At 40.2% G+C, this 14,694-nt stretch overlaps 1 protein-coding gene across 1 annotated transcript in view; it reads right to left on the minus strand.

Annotated features, from left to right (window-relative positions):
• Positions 1-14,694, minus strand: part of TNIP3 (TNFAIP3 interacting protein 3) — a 97,796-nt gene that overhangs the window by 38,504 nt on the left and 44,598 nt on the right. Inside the window, exon 3 of the mRNA XM_024212764.1 lies at positions 13,306-13,438. Coding sequence (XP_024068532.1) covers positions 13,306-13,438 — 133 coding nt within the window. The remainder of the gene's footprint in view (positions 1-13,305; positions 13,439-14,694) is intronic.

Below are 14,694 nucleotides of genomic sequence, written 5' to 3' on the forward strand. Positions count from 1 at the left end.
ATCAGATTGTTCCTAAACTAGCATCCCAAGATATTAGTACATTATTTGTTTCACCAGCCACAGCACTGCGCCAGCTTTAGGTCGATTTCTAATTTTAACTACAACAGAACCTTAGTAGAGATTACAGTAGTTAAGGCAGAAAATTACTAGGTTATGGATTTGGCCCTCAGGCTACAAAGGAAGGGGCGGATTTTTGAGATGTTGTGGAGGGAGAAGAAATAGGGTTCAGCCACAGACTAAATGAGGAGAAGAGAGAGGAAGCAAAGATGATTCCCAGCTTGCTCAAATCCTGATCAGTTTACTCACATAAGCAGTCCCATTGAAATCAACAGTATTACTTCTGTGAATAAGGCTAGCAGGATTTGGCCTTGTATTGTCAGTAATACCAGGGAAATTGGAAAACCACACAAAATTGGCAATATGTGCCACTGTTTTTGACATTTGTGCAGATATATCACTGGAAGTTACAGGATTGCAGTATGCATAAATGCAGTTGGTTTTCCACGAAAATATTTCACACCAGTTTGAAGTTGGACAGAAGACAGCAATGATTTAACTCTGAGATTCCTGTGGTGGTGAAAAGGAAACAGGTCTCAAAATGAAGATGACATGTATCAGATGATCAGGTAAATCACAGACTTTGTACCTCTCTGGCTTCTTTTATCTGAGGGTCTCAAAGCTCTTTACAAAAGTGGGTAATATCCCCTCTTTATACATAGAGCAACAGAGTGATTGAACGTCTAAGGTCACACAATATATTAGTGAATAAATCACATGTCCGTAGACCTGTGGTCTGCCTGTTTATCATTCATAGATAGAAGGCATCAGAATGGCATTGATGCATTAATTATAATGGCTTCCTGTAGAAAGGAAGTAATAGTTTTCCTGATGGAAAAGTTTTTTAAAAAAGAGTCAAGAAACAGATCTCTTGATGAAAGAGGGGGACAAGGAGTACGGAGAGGGGAGAGTGTCCCACCAGAGCTAGGTGGGAAACTGTTTTCCTGCCTCATGAATGTTACAATCCCAAATCAAGACAAAAGGTCAAAATCTCAAATTTTCACAAACCAAAAAAGGGAATAAAATATTTATTTTGAACTAATCAAAACATTTTGGCTTTTTTTTCATCTTTTTGTGAGCCTTTTTCAGTCTAGTTAGCTTAAGTTTCAAAACAAGTAGTCATTTAACTGGAATTTTTCTTCCACCTAGCTCTAGTCTCCCTACACACAAATAACTGGGAAAGTCCCTTAATAAGATCATCTTATCGTCTCCCAGTGTGCCTTCTCATACCTGTTATAGACTATAAGCTCATGGAAATAAGGGCTGTCTTTCTTTGTTATATAATGCTAAGCACACTGGTAGTGCATGTTAATAGTGAGAATGCAATTGGAAAATCCCCAACTCCAGTTCCATGCTTGTGTTTTAGCTCACTGTGTTAATGCTATTAGCACTGAAATGAACTCAGCTAGGAAATGAAATTAACATGCTGGAATTCATACAATTGTTACCATAATTTCGCTCAAACCAGTTTCCAGGAAGGTTGGGTTAACTTTAGGATGCTGACTAAGCCCCTAGTGTTTAATATATTTGTGTCAATCTCATTTTGGAGGATTTTAATTAGGGCTTTGGGGAGACTTCTAGGGTACACTGTACTGTAGGTGTGTTATCTTGTAGCTGGAAGAAGCTGCTGCAGTGAGTTTCAACTGACCCTACCTCTTCTCCCCATGCTCAGAACAGCACCCTGCAGATATGCCCCACCCCCTCTTCTACTAAAACTGGTCAAAATCTTTCAGATTTCAACTTTTAATGAAATATTTTTGTGCAATATTAAGTATTTCAAATTTGTGAAAAATGCTTGTGAAGTTCTTTTCTTAAAAAAAACAAAAACAAAAAAACCTTATTTTAATTTAAACCAGTTTTATATTCTGTCAGTTCTTCAGGCTGGGAACCAGCAGGGCAGGTGGCAGACAGTGTGTCAAGCAGACAGGCCAGGGCAAGCAGGAACTGGCATAAAGTGCAGAGTGGCATCATGTAAAGTTAGCCATCAACTGTCTCAGTCAAAGGATAGAGATTTCCAAGGTGGCTCTGAGGTAAGTCTGCAGTGGGGGGAGGGAAGAGTTTTTGTGGGAGGAAGGAATAGATAAATAGATATGAGCTGCATGAAATTCCATCGTCAGGTAATGACAAGCATGACAGTTCTTTGAGGTAATGTTAATTTCTGACCTAAAATAAAGCAGGCCTCATGGGGTAGGGATAGGAGGTCTAGCCACATTTGGCAGATCACAGAGGTAGGAAAGTGTGACCGAATGAATCTCTGCTTTCACACTCTACACACCATTGTAACAATCTTTGTACAAAATATGCCTTGTGAGGTATCATTTAAAAACTAACAACTCACTGGTGAGTCTGGAACCTCTTCCACCACCAGACTCCTTGACTCCAACCTCACAGCAGGAATTTACTTTAGGAGTAAACCGCAGGAAAATGAATTTCAAAGGGTGACTGAACTATAAAAGTGAAGAGCAAAAAGACCCCAAGTTATGTCTCCCTATCCATTTCTTGCTCTTTCACCTATGAAGACAAAAGAGACAAGCCCATTTGACTTTAGGAGAGATTCTGACCTGAAATTTGCTCAGACCTGTTGCTAGGAGCAACCAAGAATTTTATCTTGAACCAAGCCTAGCTTGTTAAGTTTTAGTGCTAGGAAGCGTTTTATCTTTATTTCTCTTGTAACCATTTCTGACTTTAATACCCTATACTTGTACTCACTTAAAACCTCTTTGTAGTTAAACATACTTGTTTTATTCTGTAATCAAAACTAATCCAGTGTTGTCAACTGTGTGGGTAACTCCATTTAGGGTGTCGAACTGTTGTATATTGGTCCCCTGAGAGGCACAATGGACCTAATATGTCTGAATTGTCCAGGAGAGGGCTGGACTGCACAGAACACACATTTTGGGGAGGGAGGGGAAATTGAGACTGGGACCATATTTGGGTCACCTTGCAAGTGGTAACCAAGGCTTCTGGAAGTCAGTGTGTGGCTGGTGTTTGCTGACAGACTGCTGGGGTGAGAAGTGCTGGCCCAGAGCTGTGGCTACACACAGACACTAAGCACGTGTGTGTGACCTGCCTGCTTGCAGGCTGTTTATGAGCAATCAAGGTGGGAGCTACAGCAGCAAAGCATTGTGAGGCATCTGAGGTTACAGGGCAAGGGTGACACAGCCCCTCACTGGTCTGGATTAAACCCCAGAATATCATAGAAGGGTCTTATTAAAGAGAGGGGAAGAAGTCTGCAGGAAGGTGAGCCTCAGGGTGGAAGAGGAGAGAATGAGATAGGAGCTGTGTTTACTTAGTACCTGTTCCTCAGTTCAGAGCCCTCAGAATTAGTATTGTTATTCTGAGGGTTATTCCCATATACACATAAGGCTATTTTAGCAGCTGAAGGGCTAAAACTGCGATCTTGTTAAATATAGCAGCTTAAATTCATAATTAAACAAAACCTGAAGAAAGGCTCTAGAATAATGTTTCTGTGCATTGTTTCCCCAATATCAGTTTTTGTAAATTTCATAGTAATAATCAGATACAATATTTGACTAATATTGCCATTATTTATAAATAATTATTCTTATGTTTTGTTCTAGTATTCAGCCAGCTCAGCTATCAAAGAAGAACATTCAAAGAGGGATCTCTGTACCAAGACTCATAATGCAGTCAGTGTCATAACACATAGGACAGACCACACCAAGCATTTCCTTTCACTTTCTTGACTTTAAATTTCACTCTCCACTCCAGGGGTTTTACCAAGAGATGACAGCGTAGTAACCACTTTGGGCACTAGTCCATCTCTAGCTCTCATAGCCCTGGACCTTCGGTGGATAATGCTAATGCATCCTCAGCACATTGGGACACAATGAGCAACCCTGAGTCCATTCTTCAAGGAATTCTCCATCATTACACTTGTATTTTGCCTCCTTTACCAAAACCCAGCACAAAAAACACAGACACCCCAACTCTTTCCTGCCTATCTGGGTGCTGATAAATTTGTCTCTAAACATTTTTTGGTAAGGTAGCAAAAGTAATGCTGAGCACAGGTAAATTGCTGTCTAACTTGCATGGGATCTCACATCTTGATTTTATTTCTCTTTTTCTTTAAATGGACAAATATGTGCAATGGAAGGCTCTGCATTATTGGATGCACTTGTATAAATTACCAGAAAAATATACATCAGGGAACAATCTTGCACTGGGAGGATGCAGACTTGATGACCTTACTGGACTTCACCACTAACTTCTGTGATTCACACAAACACACACAGCCATATCAAAGTCTACAGTGAATATATGTGTTTTATATTCTCTTGAAATATCTATTTAAATAAAGACATACTGTCTTCCAAATGGCTCCAGTGCTCCTATCAGTTTGTAGGACATGCCCCCAAATATTCCTTTTCTTCATTCATCTCAGCCCTACTTTTCATTATTTCATTTCTAGTGCAACCCTTCCTTCTATTTCCAGCATATTTTCAGACCTGCCCTTGCCATGCATGTGCCCTCTTTCCTCCAATGAGAGCAGCAGAAGGACCCCTTTTTGCTATTTAGGCTGCAATTCCTAGTATTGGATTCTGACATGCAATTGTGGCACTAAACCAACATTGACTGTGATTAGGCTTGGAAGGATTTGATTTTGTTGGTAAATGTAGGTAAGCGATTCCATTGTACACACAAACTGATGAAAAAAATATTTCCATTGATAATAATCAAAGTTTACAGGTAGGCTAAGAAAGAAAAATACTACTTGGGAACTTATTAGAGTTTGATTTGAGGATATGTATTGGTATATTTTGGCACAAAAAGTTGGCAAGTTATATTTTAATGGTTATAAAGCTTTAACTTTTTGAATCTCAACATCTACTGTCAAATTGTTGTCTGATCCCCCAACCCATTGTGTGCTGCCCCATAATTTTCCTTAACTGCCAACATTTTAACTTGATAACTATTTTAAAAAATTGTTTACAACCTATAATTTCACATGTGAAAATGTAAAATCAATATCTTCAAAATTCTTAAAATAAACATTGATATCTGTCAATGATATTTCTGCCAGACCTAAATATAATTTAATTTCTCTGTTCATTTTAACACAATCGTGGCAGCAATGGGAAACTGACCAGAAAAAACTCCATGTGGAATCAGTCCTGACTTAAGTAGAGCTTTCTAATTTAAGTGAAGACTTCCTTCTCAGTTTGAGTCACAACATAATCACCAAGAGCATTTACTGTCTTTTTGGAGCAATGGCGGGCTTTGGATATTTCTTTTCAGGAAATTTGCTAAAGGAGTTCGCCGCTGGGTCATTATTGTTTTATATATATATATTACACACAAAGTATACTGTCTTTGTTTGACACAAACCATTTTGTCGCTTCTCTCCCGCGAGAACATTTTTAATATTCAGCTGCACTGCTACCTTTTAAAAGACTGCCCAAAAGTATGAAAAGGTGTATTAAAAGATAGTATAGTGAATAATCCTGCACCAGAAGGGAGATAGCATAGTTTACTTAATATTGTAGGTCTTTTTCATTTCTAATTTCTAAGATTCGCAGTTACCATTTATGATATCTCATTCCTAAAGTTAAGATTTTGTTATGGTTATTTTTAACTGTTAAATGTCCAGGACAGGTCACAGGCAATAAACAAAAATTCACAGAAGCCCGTAACCTGTCCGGGACGTTTACTTAAAAAAAAAAAGTGACAAAATGAGGTTGACGGGGGGATGAGAGCCTGAGCTCTGCTGCAGGAAAAGGAGGAGCGGGGAGGTTCAGCACCTGCTGCCCACGGTAGCTGAGAGCTGCAGGGCTCCCCGTGCCACAGCTCAGAGCTCCAGGGCCCCTGGGCCCCCACCAACTGACAGCTCCAGCCCTGCTGCCCCATGGGCTGAAGCAGAAAATGTCACAAAGGTCTCTGGAAGTCACAAATTCTGTAATGAAATCTTAGACTTACTCATTACCAAGATCTACTCTAGTATGCCTTATTCCTTTCCTTCCCCACTTTTCATCTTCTTTGTTCCCTATATACCCTCATGTGTGTCTAGATGGTATAAAATCATTCTTTTCTTTCATGAGTTTCCATATTAAAATTATAAAAGTTACAGTAACTTCAGACATTTATAGTGTTTTTGGAGGTCTTGTTTTTTTGGTGCCCAACTCGAGACACCTTAAATGGTTTGATTTTAGAAAATGCTAAGCACTCTTCCTTTGAAAGACAGGCCCCTTTATGTATAGTAAATTGGGTACTCAGAAATTAAGGTACTCAATCACTAGCCACTTTTGGAAATCTTGGCCATTATATCTTCCTTAATTCTAATGAAACTAAAGACTTTTTAAATGCTCAGCTGGATAACAATCTCTTTTTGATGATGCAGATAACAGGTAAAATATAGAATCACTTCATTCTATGACTCTTAACTTCACCGGTGTTTGCAGTTAGATTGCCTTTATAGACTTATACTATTCAGTGGCAGGACTGTATAAGCCATATTCGCCATAAGATTATTTAGGCTAAGAATTTGCTGATTTGTGTGTAGCACGTGTGTATGTATGTGCGCACACGCATCTCTCTGTCTCTCTCAGACCATCCCTAAGACTCTCTGAAGACTTTCCCCACCCAAACACTTTGAATAGGATTTTATAATATGAATGTTTTTCTCCAACTGTTATTGTACCGGTAGGGCTTGTTATAACCTTCATTTAAAAGATCATTTAAAAATAATGAAAAGAGTGATGATAGCAAGAGACATTTGGGGTACAGAGTGGCAGGTATTCCCTGTTCCCAGTCTGGTGCAGTGAAATACTGAACAGCAAGGTCATTACAGCTGGGAAATACAGCCAGTCTTTAAACAGGAAAGAGAATGTGTTATTTCCTGTCTACATTTGATCTTTGTGCATACAAGCTTCACCCAGACAGAAAAATGTGTCAGAAGGGGATTTTCCTGAAAAAAATGAGTATGTCAAACACACCTTTTTGACATATGTATTAATGTTCATCTAGAAACTCGCAATATTCTTGTATGTACATGTGTTCAGATGAAAGTATGTTCCTCAGTACTTGGACCATAGCAGCTTAGGCACTGAATAAAATGATTCTGCTTCAAGCTTTCCTTCTATTGTTCTTTGTTGACTTCAGCAGGACTAATCATGAGCAAAGTTGCTCACGTGCCTAAGTGCCTAAGTGTTTACAAACTGTGGCCCTCAGGACCTAAATACCTACTTCATGAATCTACAGTTAAACTGGAATAAAAGAGAGCAAGGAGGCACTAGAAAGAAACACTAAGAAGAAAAATGTAGGAATGAGGAAAATCAAGGATATCGTGAAACTTAGTGTGTCTATATCACACTGTACCCACTGATGAATCATAATCTTCTTGTAATTATATCCAGTGTCAGAACTGCTCTGATCCATTTGCTCAGGAATATATTTTCATGTACAGAACAGTTATTGTAACTTTTGATCTATATGTCTAACTATTGATAGTCCATGAACCAAGTGCTGGCATGTTAATAATATTTTTAAGTTGTTATTTGTCCCTTCCTATTTGGTCCTATTCTTCCCTATATGGAAAATGCCTATATGCCCTCTACTTGTATGTAAAATATAAATGAATCAGATTTCATATGAATGCCATGGATATGAAAAATTTAAAATACTCTGTATATAAAAAATTATTTAATGTGGAAAATATATCATTTTGACAAATATGTGACCTAGTTTGTTATAATAGGAATGTTTAATAATTTATGTAATTTTGGGGAACAGAGGCTGTACTAGCGGTTCTAGCAGGGGACTGGGATTTAGGAGATCTGGGTTCTATTTACTGTTTTGACTTCCTGCATCACTTCAGACAAGTGACTTGTGCCTCAGTTTCCTCCTCTATATAGGGGATACCTCTCCAGGGACATATTGAGGATTATGATAATTTTCTGAGATTGTGTCAGACTCAAAGGTGGTGTGTAGGGGAGTGCATGCTAGACTCATTTAGACTTTTTATACACACTGAAACAATGGGGAAGGAAGTCTTAGCTAGAGTACTTCAGTATATGAAACTTACACTATTTAGACTTCTGACACTTTTGAAGAATAAAGTGGGTCGGAGTTGAGATGGTTGAAAAGCTTGATTAAATTTGAAACCACTTTTATAATATGTTTTCCATTTTTTGTCAGTGAAAATTATTTGGCCAGCTCTAGTCAAAGAGAAAAGTTTCCATTTCAGTAAATGGAAAGGAGTCTGAGCTAGGGCAAGAGGTCTAATTCACACCACCTGACACTTCTGAGTTTGGCCCTTTGTATGTATAGATGAAATGTGTATTTAATTCACTTGTGCAATTCAAATACAAGGACTCAGCCCTTTCCATTTGCCCATATATGGACTGATCACATGGTCAGATCGAAATAAGTTCTTACCAAATTGGGTAAGTCCCTTGCATCCATTTCATGCATTTCTTGTGCCTTCAAACTCTCTTTGAAGCCAGTCAGACACTATGTTCTTCTCACACAACATGGTGAAGATTAAAAATGAGACTTTCCATGAAGGGCCACTATGGTTTAGTACCAAGATGGCCCAGGACTGTGGGTAACAGAGCATGATGACATTCCATAATTTAAAACTATAATACATGCAGTGATCAGGGCATGAAGTTGATGCTTGGAGTCCAGTCTGTTCACTCTGCATATCCAGGTTCCCTCTCTCAAATGACCTCTTTTAGCCCTTACATGTTTTTTAATTTATGAAGAACTTAGCTTACATAAAGAAAAAAAGGGAAGGAAGCAAAGGGAATTTGTTTACATACAATTCCAGAAACACAGTCTTACTAGAGCCTTGGGGTTAGAATAGGTCAGTTTGCTGTTGGTGAGTGTGAGTGGCCAACTCTCATGATTTTGTCATTGGTCTCATGATTATGACTGTTTTTCTTAAAGCCCCTGGAGTCAAATGGATATGTGATGATTTCAGCCTTCATTCTTACCTTTTCTTTAAGTTTCTAGCCCTTGTGGCTGTGGAAAAAGCTTCAAAATGTGACCCCAGTGCACTCTAAACGCTCAAAAAGCAGAAGGCAAATAAAAAGAATACCAAATCTATTACAGGCGAGTCTCATCTTACGCGGGGGTTCCGTTCCGCAGTTAGCGCGTAAAGCGAAAACCGTGTATAGTCAAAATTACATTGAGATGAATGGCGGGCGGAATCGCCCGCACTACAAGTACAATATTAAAATTGTTATTTTTCTTTTTTTTTTGTTTTTGCCGACTGCGTAAAGCTGAAATCGCGCATGTTAAATGCGCGTAAGATGCGACAGACCTGTACTTTTACATAACCTCATGATTTTAAAGCTAATCTCATGATTTTTGGTGTCTAACAGAATTTTTGAACATTTTGAGTTGGCAATACTGCTACCTCAAACATTGTAAAAATCTGACAAACATTCACGTGATTTACTATCTGTGCCTGACTTTTCTGAAAGGATGTACAAAGCCACAGAGGAAGCATAAGATAGTTTGTACCTCTTCCTCTATCTCCAAGTAAAAGATTTCCCCTCAAACCAGCTTCTGAGTCTACACAAACTGACATTCATGACTGTTTTCTTTACTATTGTAAATCATTTACATCTGAAGAGTATTCTTTAGCATAGCAAAAAATCATATCCTGCATATTCAACGTATACAACCCAACACACTCATTTTAAGCCACCTACACTGAAAATTGTTGGACTTCATCACAGCTGGCACTAACTGTAAATCCAAGTAAGTAGTTGGCCAAATAAAAGAGCCACTCCTCTTAAAAACAATCTTAAAACCACACACTTTTTTACACTTGAAACACTGTACCGCCCTCTCAACTGTATGAAAAACCCTCACACAAATCCAAAGGGCAAGTAACTAGAATATGTGCAAGTGCATACAAAGAGAGGTAAAATACTACAGATCTGCATAGTTCAAGTGAAACACTGAACTACATAACAAAGGAGGGGGAGCGAACCCTCTCTCTGTTCTCTTCCCTAGGAATCCCTGTATACACTCCCAACTTTCTGTTGAAAAAAAGATCACATCTAGTGGCTGACTGAAACAATCACCAACTTTTGTTTTGCTGATGTGTATTAAGTGAGAAGTTTAATGCTTCTTGCTTTTGTGGTACTGGTGCTGCTTTTGTTTCACCACTTTTGGGAGAGTAGAGGAGGGAGAGATTTTTGTGGATTTCAATGGTAATGTGAAATCCATCTAGGTTTTTTCCCTTTTGTGATGATTCTGATCCCATTGTTCTAATTGTGACATTTTCCCTTAATCTTATTGTAGGCAGCAAGTAGGGCTGGGTAGAAAACAAGAATTCCTTAAAAAATATCCAAGGTTTTGACATGTGTGTTCAGTCTGCATCAGAATGAAAACGAGACTATTTGAATATTTTTACAAAGAGAGCGAGAGATCCACCTTAAAATAGCCAATACCCCTGTGATTAGGGCACTCACCTGAGATATGGGAGACCCAGGTTCAAGACCCTACTCTACCTGGTCTGGACGCACACCTAACCACAGGGCTATGGAGTCAGTCTCTCTCTCTGCCCTAGTGAATATTTATTTATACAAAGTGGAATAGCTCCAACAGGAAAGGGAGAGAGAGTGTAATGCTATTAGGGTACTCACGTGGTACACAGTAGGAGACCCAGGTTCAAGTTCTTGCTCTGCCTGAGTCAGAGAAGAGATTTAATCCTGGCTCTCCCACATTCCCCAGTGTCATAATCACTGGGATACTGATGGTCTATTCTGGGGTCTCTTCCTCTCCCCCCTGGAAATTCCATCCCGGATCTGAAATTTTTTCCCAGCGAAGCTTTGGTCAAAACAGATGCATTTCCATACACACACACAAAAAAGCTTACTTTGAGATGTGTGGTCCCTATGTGCATTCCATGCATGGGTACACAGGCACATCATGTACAGGAGAATAGAAAAATCTTTCAAGTAGTGTCCATTGGTCCATGCCTGTGCCATGAAGCCTGTCGTGCTCAGCACCAGGGTATATGGAGAGGTGCAGACTGTTTTCTACCACAAATAGTGTCATGATCCATGGCAGAGGGGAAGGAGGGCAGGGAGAGGAATGCAGATAGGGATCACACATCTCAGGACCTGGTAAGGAGGTAAGTAAACTCCATTTCCTCTTCAAGTGCTGGTCCCCATGTGTATTCCACATGGGGGTGACTGGTAAACAGTAGTCAAAGAAGAGAGTGGTATGAGGATGCAGGAAGTATTAATGTTGTTCAAAGGCTGTGTCTGCAGAAGAGGCTTAGATTAAAGCATAATGCTTCATGAAGGTGTGGATGGAACTCTAGGTTGACACCTTAGAAATATCCCGCACAGGTACTTCTTGGAGAGATGCTTACTGAGGTTGCCTGTGTTCCAGTGGATGGGCCCTCATCCTGTCCAGGGAGGGATATGTGGTAACTGACAGCAGCCAGGAATCCTCTTGGAGAGGATCTGTGTAGATATTGCTTAACCCAACGTTCATTCTGCTATAGCAACAGATAGTGTAGACATTTTTCTAATTGGTTTCATTCTTTGAGGGTAGAACACCAAAGCTCCTCTGATGTCAAGAGAGCAAAGCCTCTGCTTCTCACTAGAGGCATGATGTTTTGGAAAAAATACCAGTATGTGAATTGATTGATCTATGTGGAACTCAAAAATTACCTTGGGAATGAATTTTGGGTGGAAGCAAAGGGATACCTTTTATTTTTGAAAAGTAGCATATATGGCAGGTTGGCCATGAGTGCCCTCAGCTTGCTCAACCTCCTGGCCAATGTGATGGTGACCTTCATAGACAGGTGGGATATTGAGCACATGGTTAGATGTTCAAAGGGTGGCCTGATAAGTATTGACAGTGCAAGATTGAGGTTCCATTGAGGTGTTGGCTTCACTACTGGTGGGAAGGTACTAGTGAGACCCTTCAGGAATTTGGTTATTATTGGGTGTGTAAAAATAGGGTGGAAGACAGTGATTGCTACTAGGTGGATCTGCAGTGAGCTAATAGACAAGCCCAACATGTTCTGGTATTCCTGTTTTTCTAAACTATCAGCTGTCTCTGGGGATAACTGGTTTTGTCTGCCCAGGTGTGGAACTCTCGAAGAAGTTTCAGTTTCAACAAATGGGAATTTTCTGACAAAAAAACATTTCACTGAAAAATTCCTGAGCAGCTGTAGCAGCAAGTCATTCCGGAGGTGATAGTTTACTTGTGAAATACCTATAAATTGATTCATCATAGTAACATCTTCTTTCATTTTCCTGGTAATTCCTTGTAACATATTTAGAGTTGTGCTTTTCAGCTACATCCTTTTGCTTGTGATGATGTCATGAAGGAAGGGAAGTGGGTCTCCACTTCATTCCCTTCAGGAATGAATAGTTTAACTGTATCTCTCCCCAGCCTGGGTGCACTATCTTGTTTCTCGTTCCTTTCCTCATTGCAGGAAATAAGAATTTCCTCTCCTTCTCTCACTACCAGGTGGAGAGTAGCTTGGCATTCAGGGGAGAGGGACGTCTAAACCACCACTTTTTCTTCTTCAGACCCTCATTCCCACTCCACCAACTTCCCCTCCCATTCGCGCAAGGGGCCTTATTTTTGTTTCCCTTCTTCCCCTTTAACCATTGAACTGTTGAACACAATGGGTGTAGAGATGTTCGTGTGTGTTTAAGGTCACAGCCTTGCGAGGTCACAGCCGTGCATCTCTAGATATCATTATCCAAAAGGTCCAACTGGCCAATCAGAATGCTGCTTTGGACAATAAGACTATGTCTACGCAGAGATAAAGGGGAACTGCTGCAGCTGGCCTGGGTCAAATGGCATAAGCTGCAGGGCTAAAAATTGTGTAGACATTCTGGCTTGGGCTGGAGCCCGAGTTATGGGACCTTCCACTCTCACAGAGTCCCAGAGCTCGGGCTCCAGTCCAAGATCAGACATCTACACAGCAATTTTTCAGATCTGGAGATTGAGCCCCATGAGCCTGAATCAGCTGACCCAGGCCAGCTGACAGTTTTTTATCCCTGTGTAGATGTACTCTCAGTATCTCTAGCTGGGCTTTGGAAACTGCTGAAGAGAAGTGTCTTCTCACTTAAACAGTTTCCCTAAGTCACAGGAAGTGGCTTTGTGAGAGAATTTACAGTACATTCAACATATGATGTGTTCAGCAATCAAGGAAGTTTGTGTATAGTTGTTAATACAACAGGAGATACCCCCTCAATTTTCTTCCCTTGCAGACAAACTGTTGCAAAAGAAACATTTGCTTACCTTCAGGGAACACGAAGTCATCTGTTTGAGCACACGTTCTTGGGCAATGAACTCCAAGTTCTCATGGTACTGTGCAATACTGTTCTTCTCTATCAGATTTCGTATTTCATCATCAAGCTCTATGCTTTCACACCTGCTTAGAAGGAAATGGTAAGGTTATATTGCTAAAGCATACAGGAAAGAATTTAGGGAGTCCATTTTCTGGTCAACCATTTCCTTATGTGGCACAATATATGGAAGAGCTAGTTCTGAACCTATCGCAGGCTTCACCCTTGCATACAGGCACAGAAGAGTAAAGCAGAATCACAGAATTTCAGAATCACCAAAATGGAACAATAATGGGTTTGTGTTAGAGTTGGTATAAGATTTTTCTAACAAGAAGTTTTTTTGTAAAATGGCTCCCCCCCCCCTTAAAATGAAAATTTTTTGCATAAAAATTATCAGTCATTTCTGGGGTTTTGTGAAAAATGTTGTGCCTTTTCTCATTTTTTCCAGAAATTTTAAATCTAACATGAACAAAAATGTTATCAAAATTGTTTGCTGCAGCCAGGTTTTCAGTAAACAGTTTGATAATGTTTACAATAACATTTCTGATTTTAAAAAATTGGTTTCTAATTAACCATTTTTTTAAAAAGGTCTGTTTGAATTTTTTTTTATTTACACAATAGGTGTTCGTTTTTCCTCTAGCTCTAGTTAATAACTTCAAATAGAGAAGTTATCAGGAAAATCAGAGGCAGTAAGAATATTTTATCTATGAGCTTTACTTATTTATTTCAGTTTATATAAACAATCCAGAAAGGGACCTATTCCAGGCAATTTGAAAATGTATTTAAGAACATAGTTCATCCATATGGCAAACCCATCAATCTCCCCCATAAAAATAAAGGCTATAATTAGGCAAGCGGAAATTTGGATAGACAACGGAACAATTCATTCTATTCTGTGCGTTTACAGACAGGGACTGTGTATTTCTCTTTCCATCAGCATTAGTTCTTTCCCCTGTGTACTGAATAAAAGAGAGCTGGCAACAAGGAAGGGTCAAGTTTTTGATTTGGTTTATTGTCCAGTAGTCAGATCCAGGGCCGGCTCCAGCAAGCTCGTGCTTGGGGCGGCAGATTCTACGGGGCGGCATTCCGCCCAATCCTAGGGCGGCACGGCCGTTTGGGGGGGGGGAGGGGGTTCGCCGATCCAGCCGCCCTGTAGGGGGCAGCGGCACGGAGGAGGGGAGCGCCCTGCTGGGAGCAGGCTGCGCACTCCGTCTGCCCCAGCTGGTGCCAGGTCTGTAGCAAGCCCGGCAGGGCAGCCCGCGTCCTTCCCTCCCCGCCGACCGGAGCGGCGTGGAGCCCTCCTGGCAGGCAGCGCGGCGGTCGGGGCCACATGGCGAGCGCC

Source organism: Terrapene carolina, unplaced genomic scaffold (assembly GCF_002925995.2).
Source record: "Terrapene carolina triunguis isolate 2854851 unplaced genomic scaffold, T_m_triunguis-2.0 Scaffold66, whole genome shotgun sequence".
NCBI lineage: Eukaryota > Metazoa > Chordata > Testudines > Emydidae > Terrapene > Terrapene triunguis.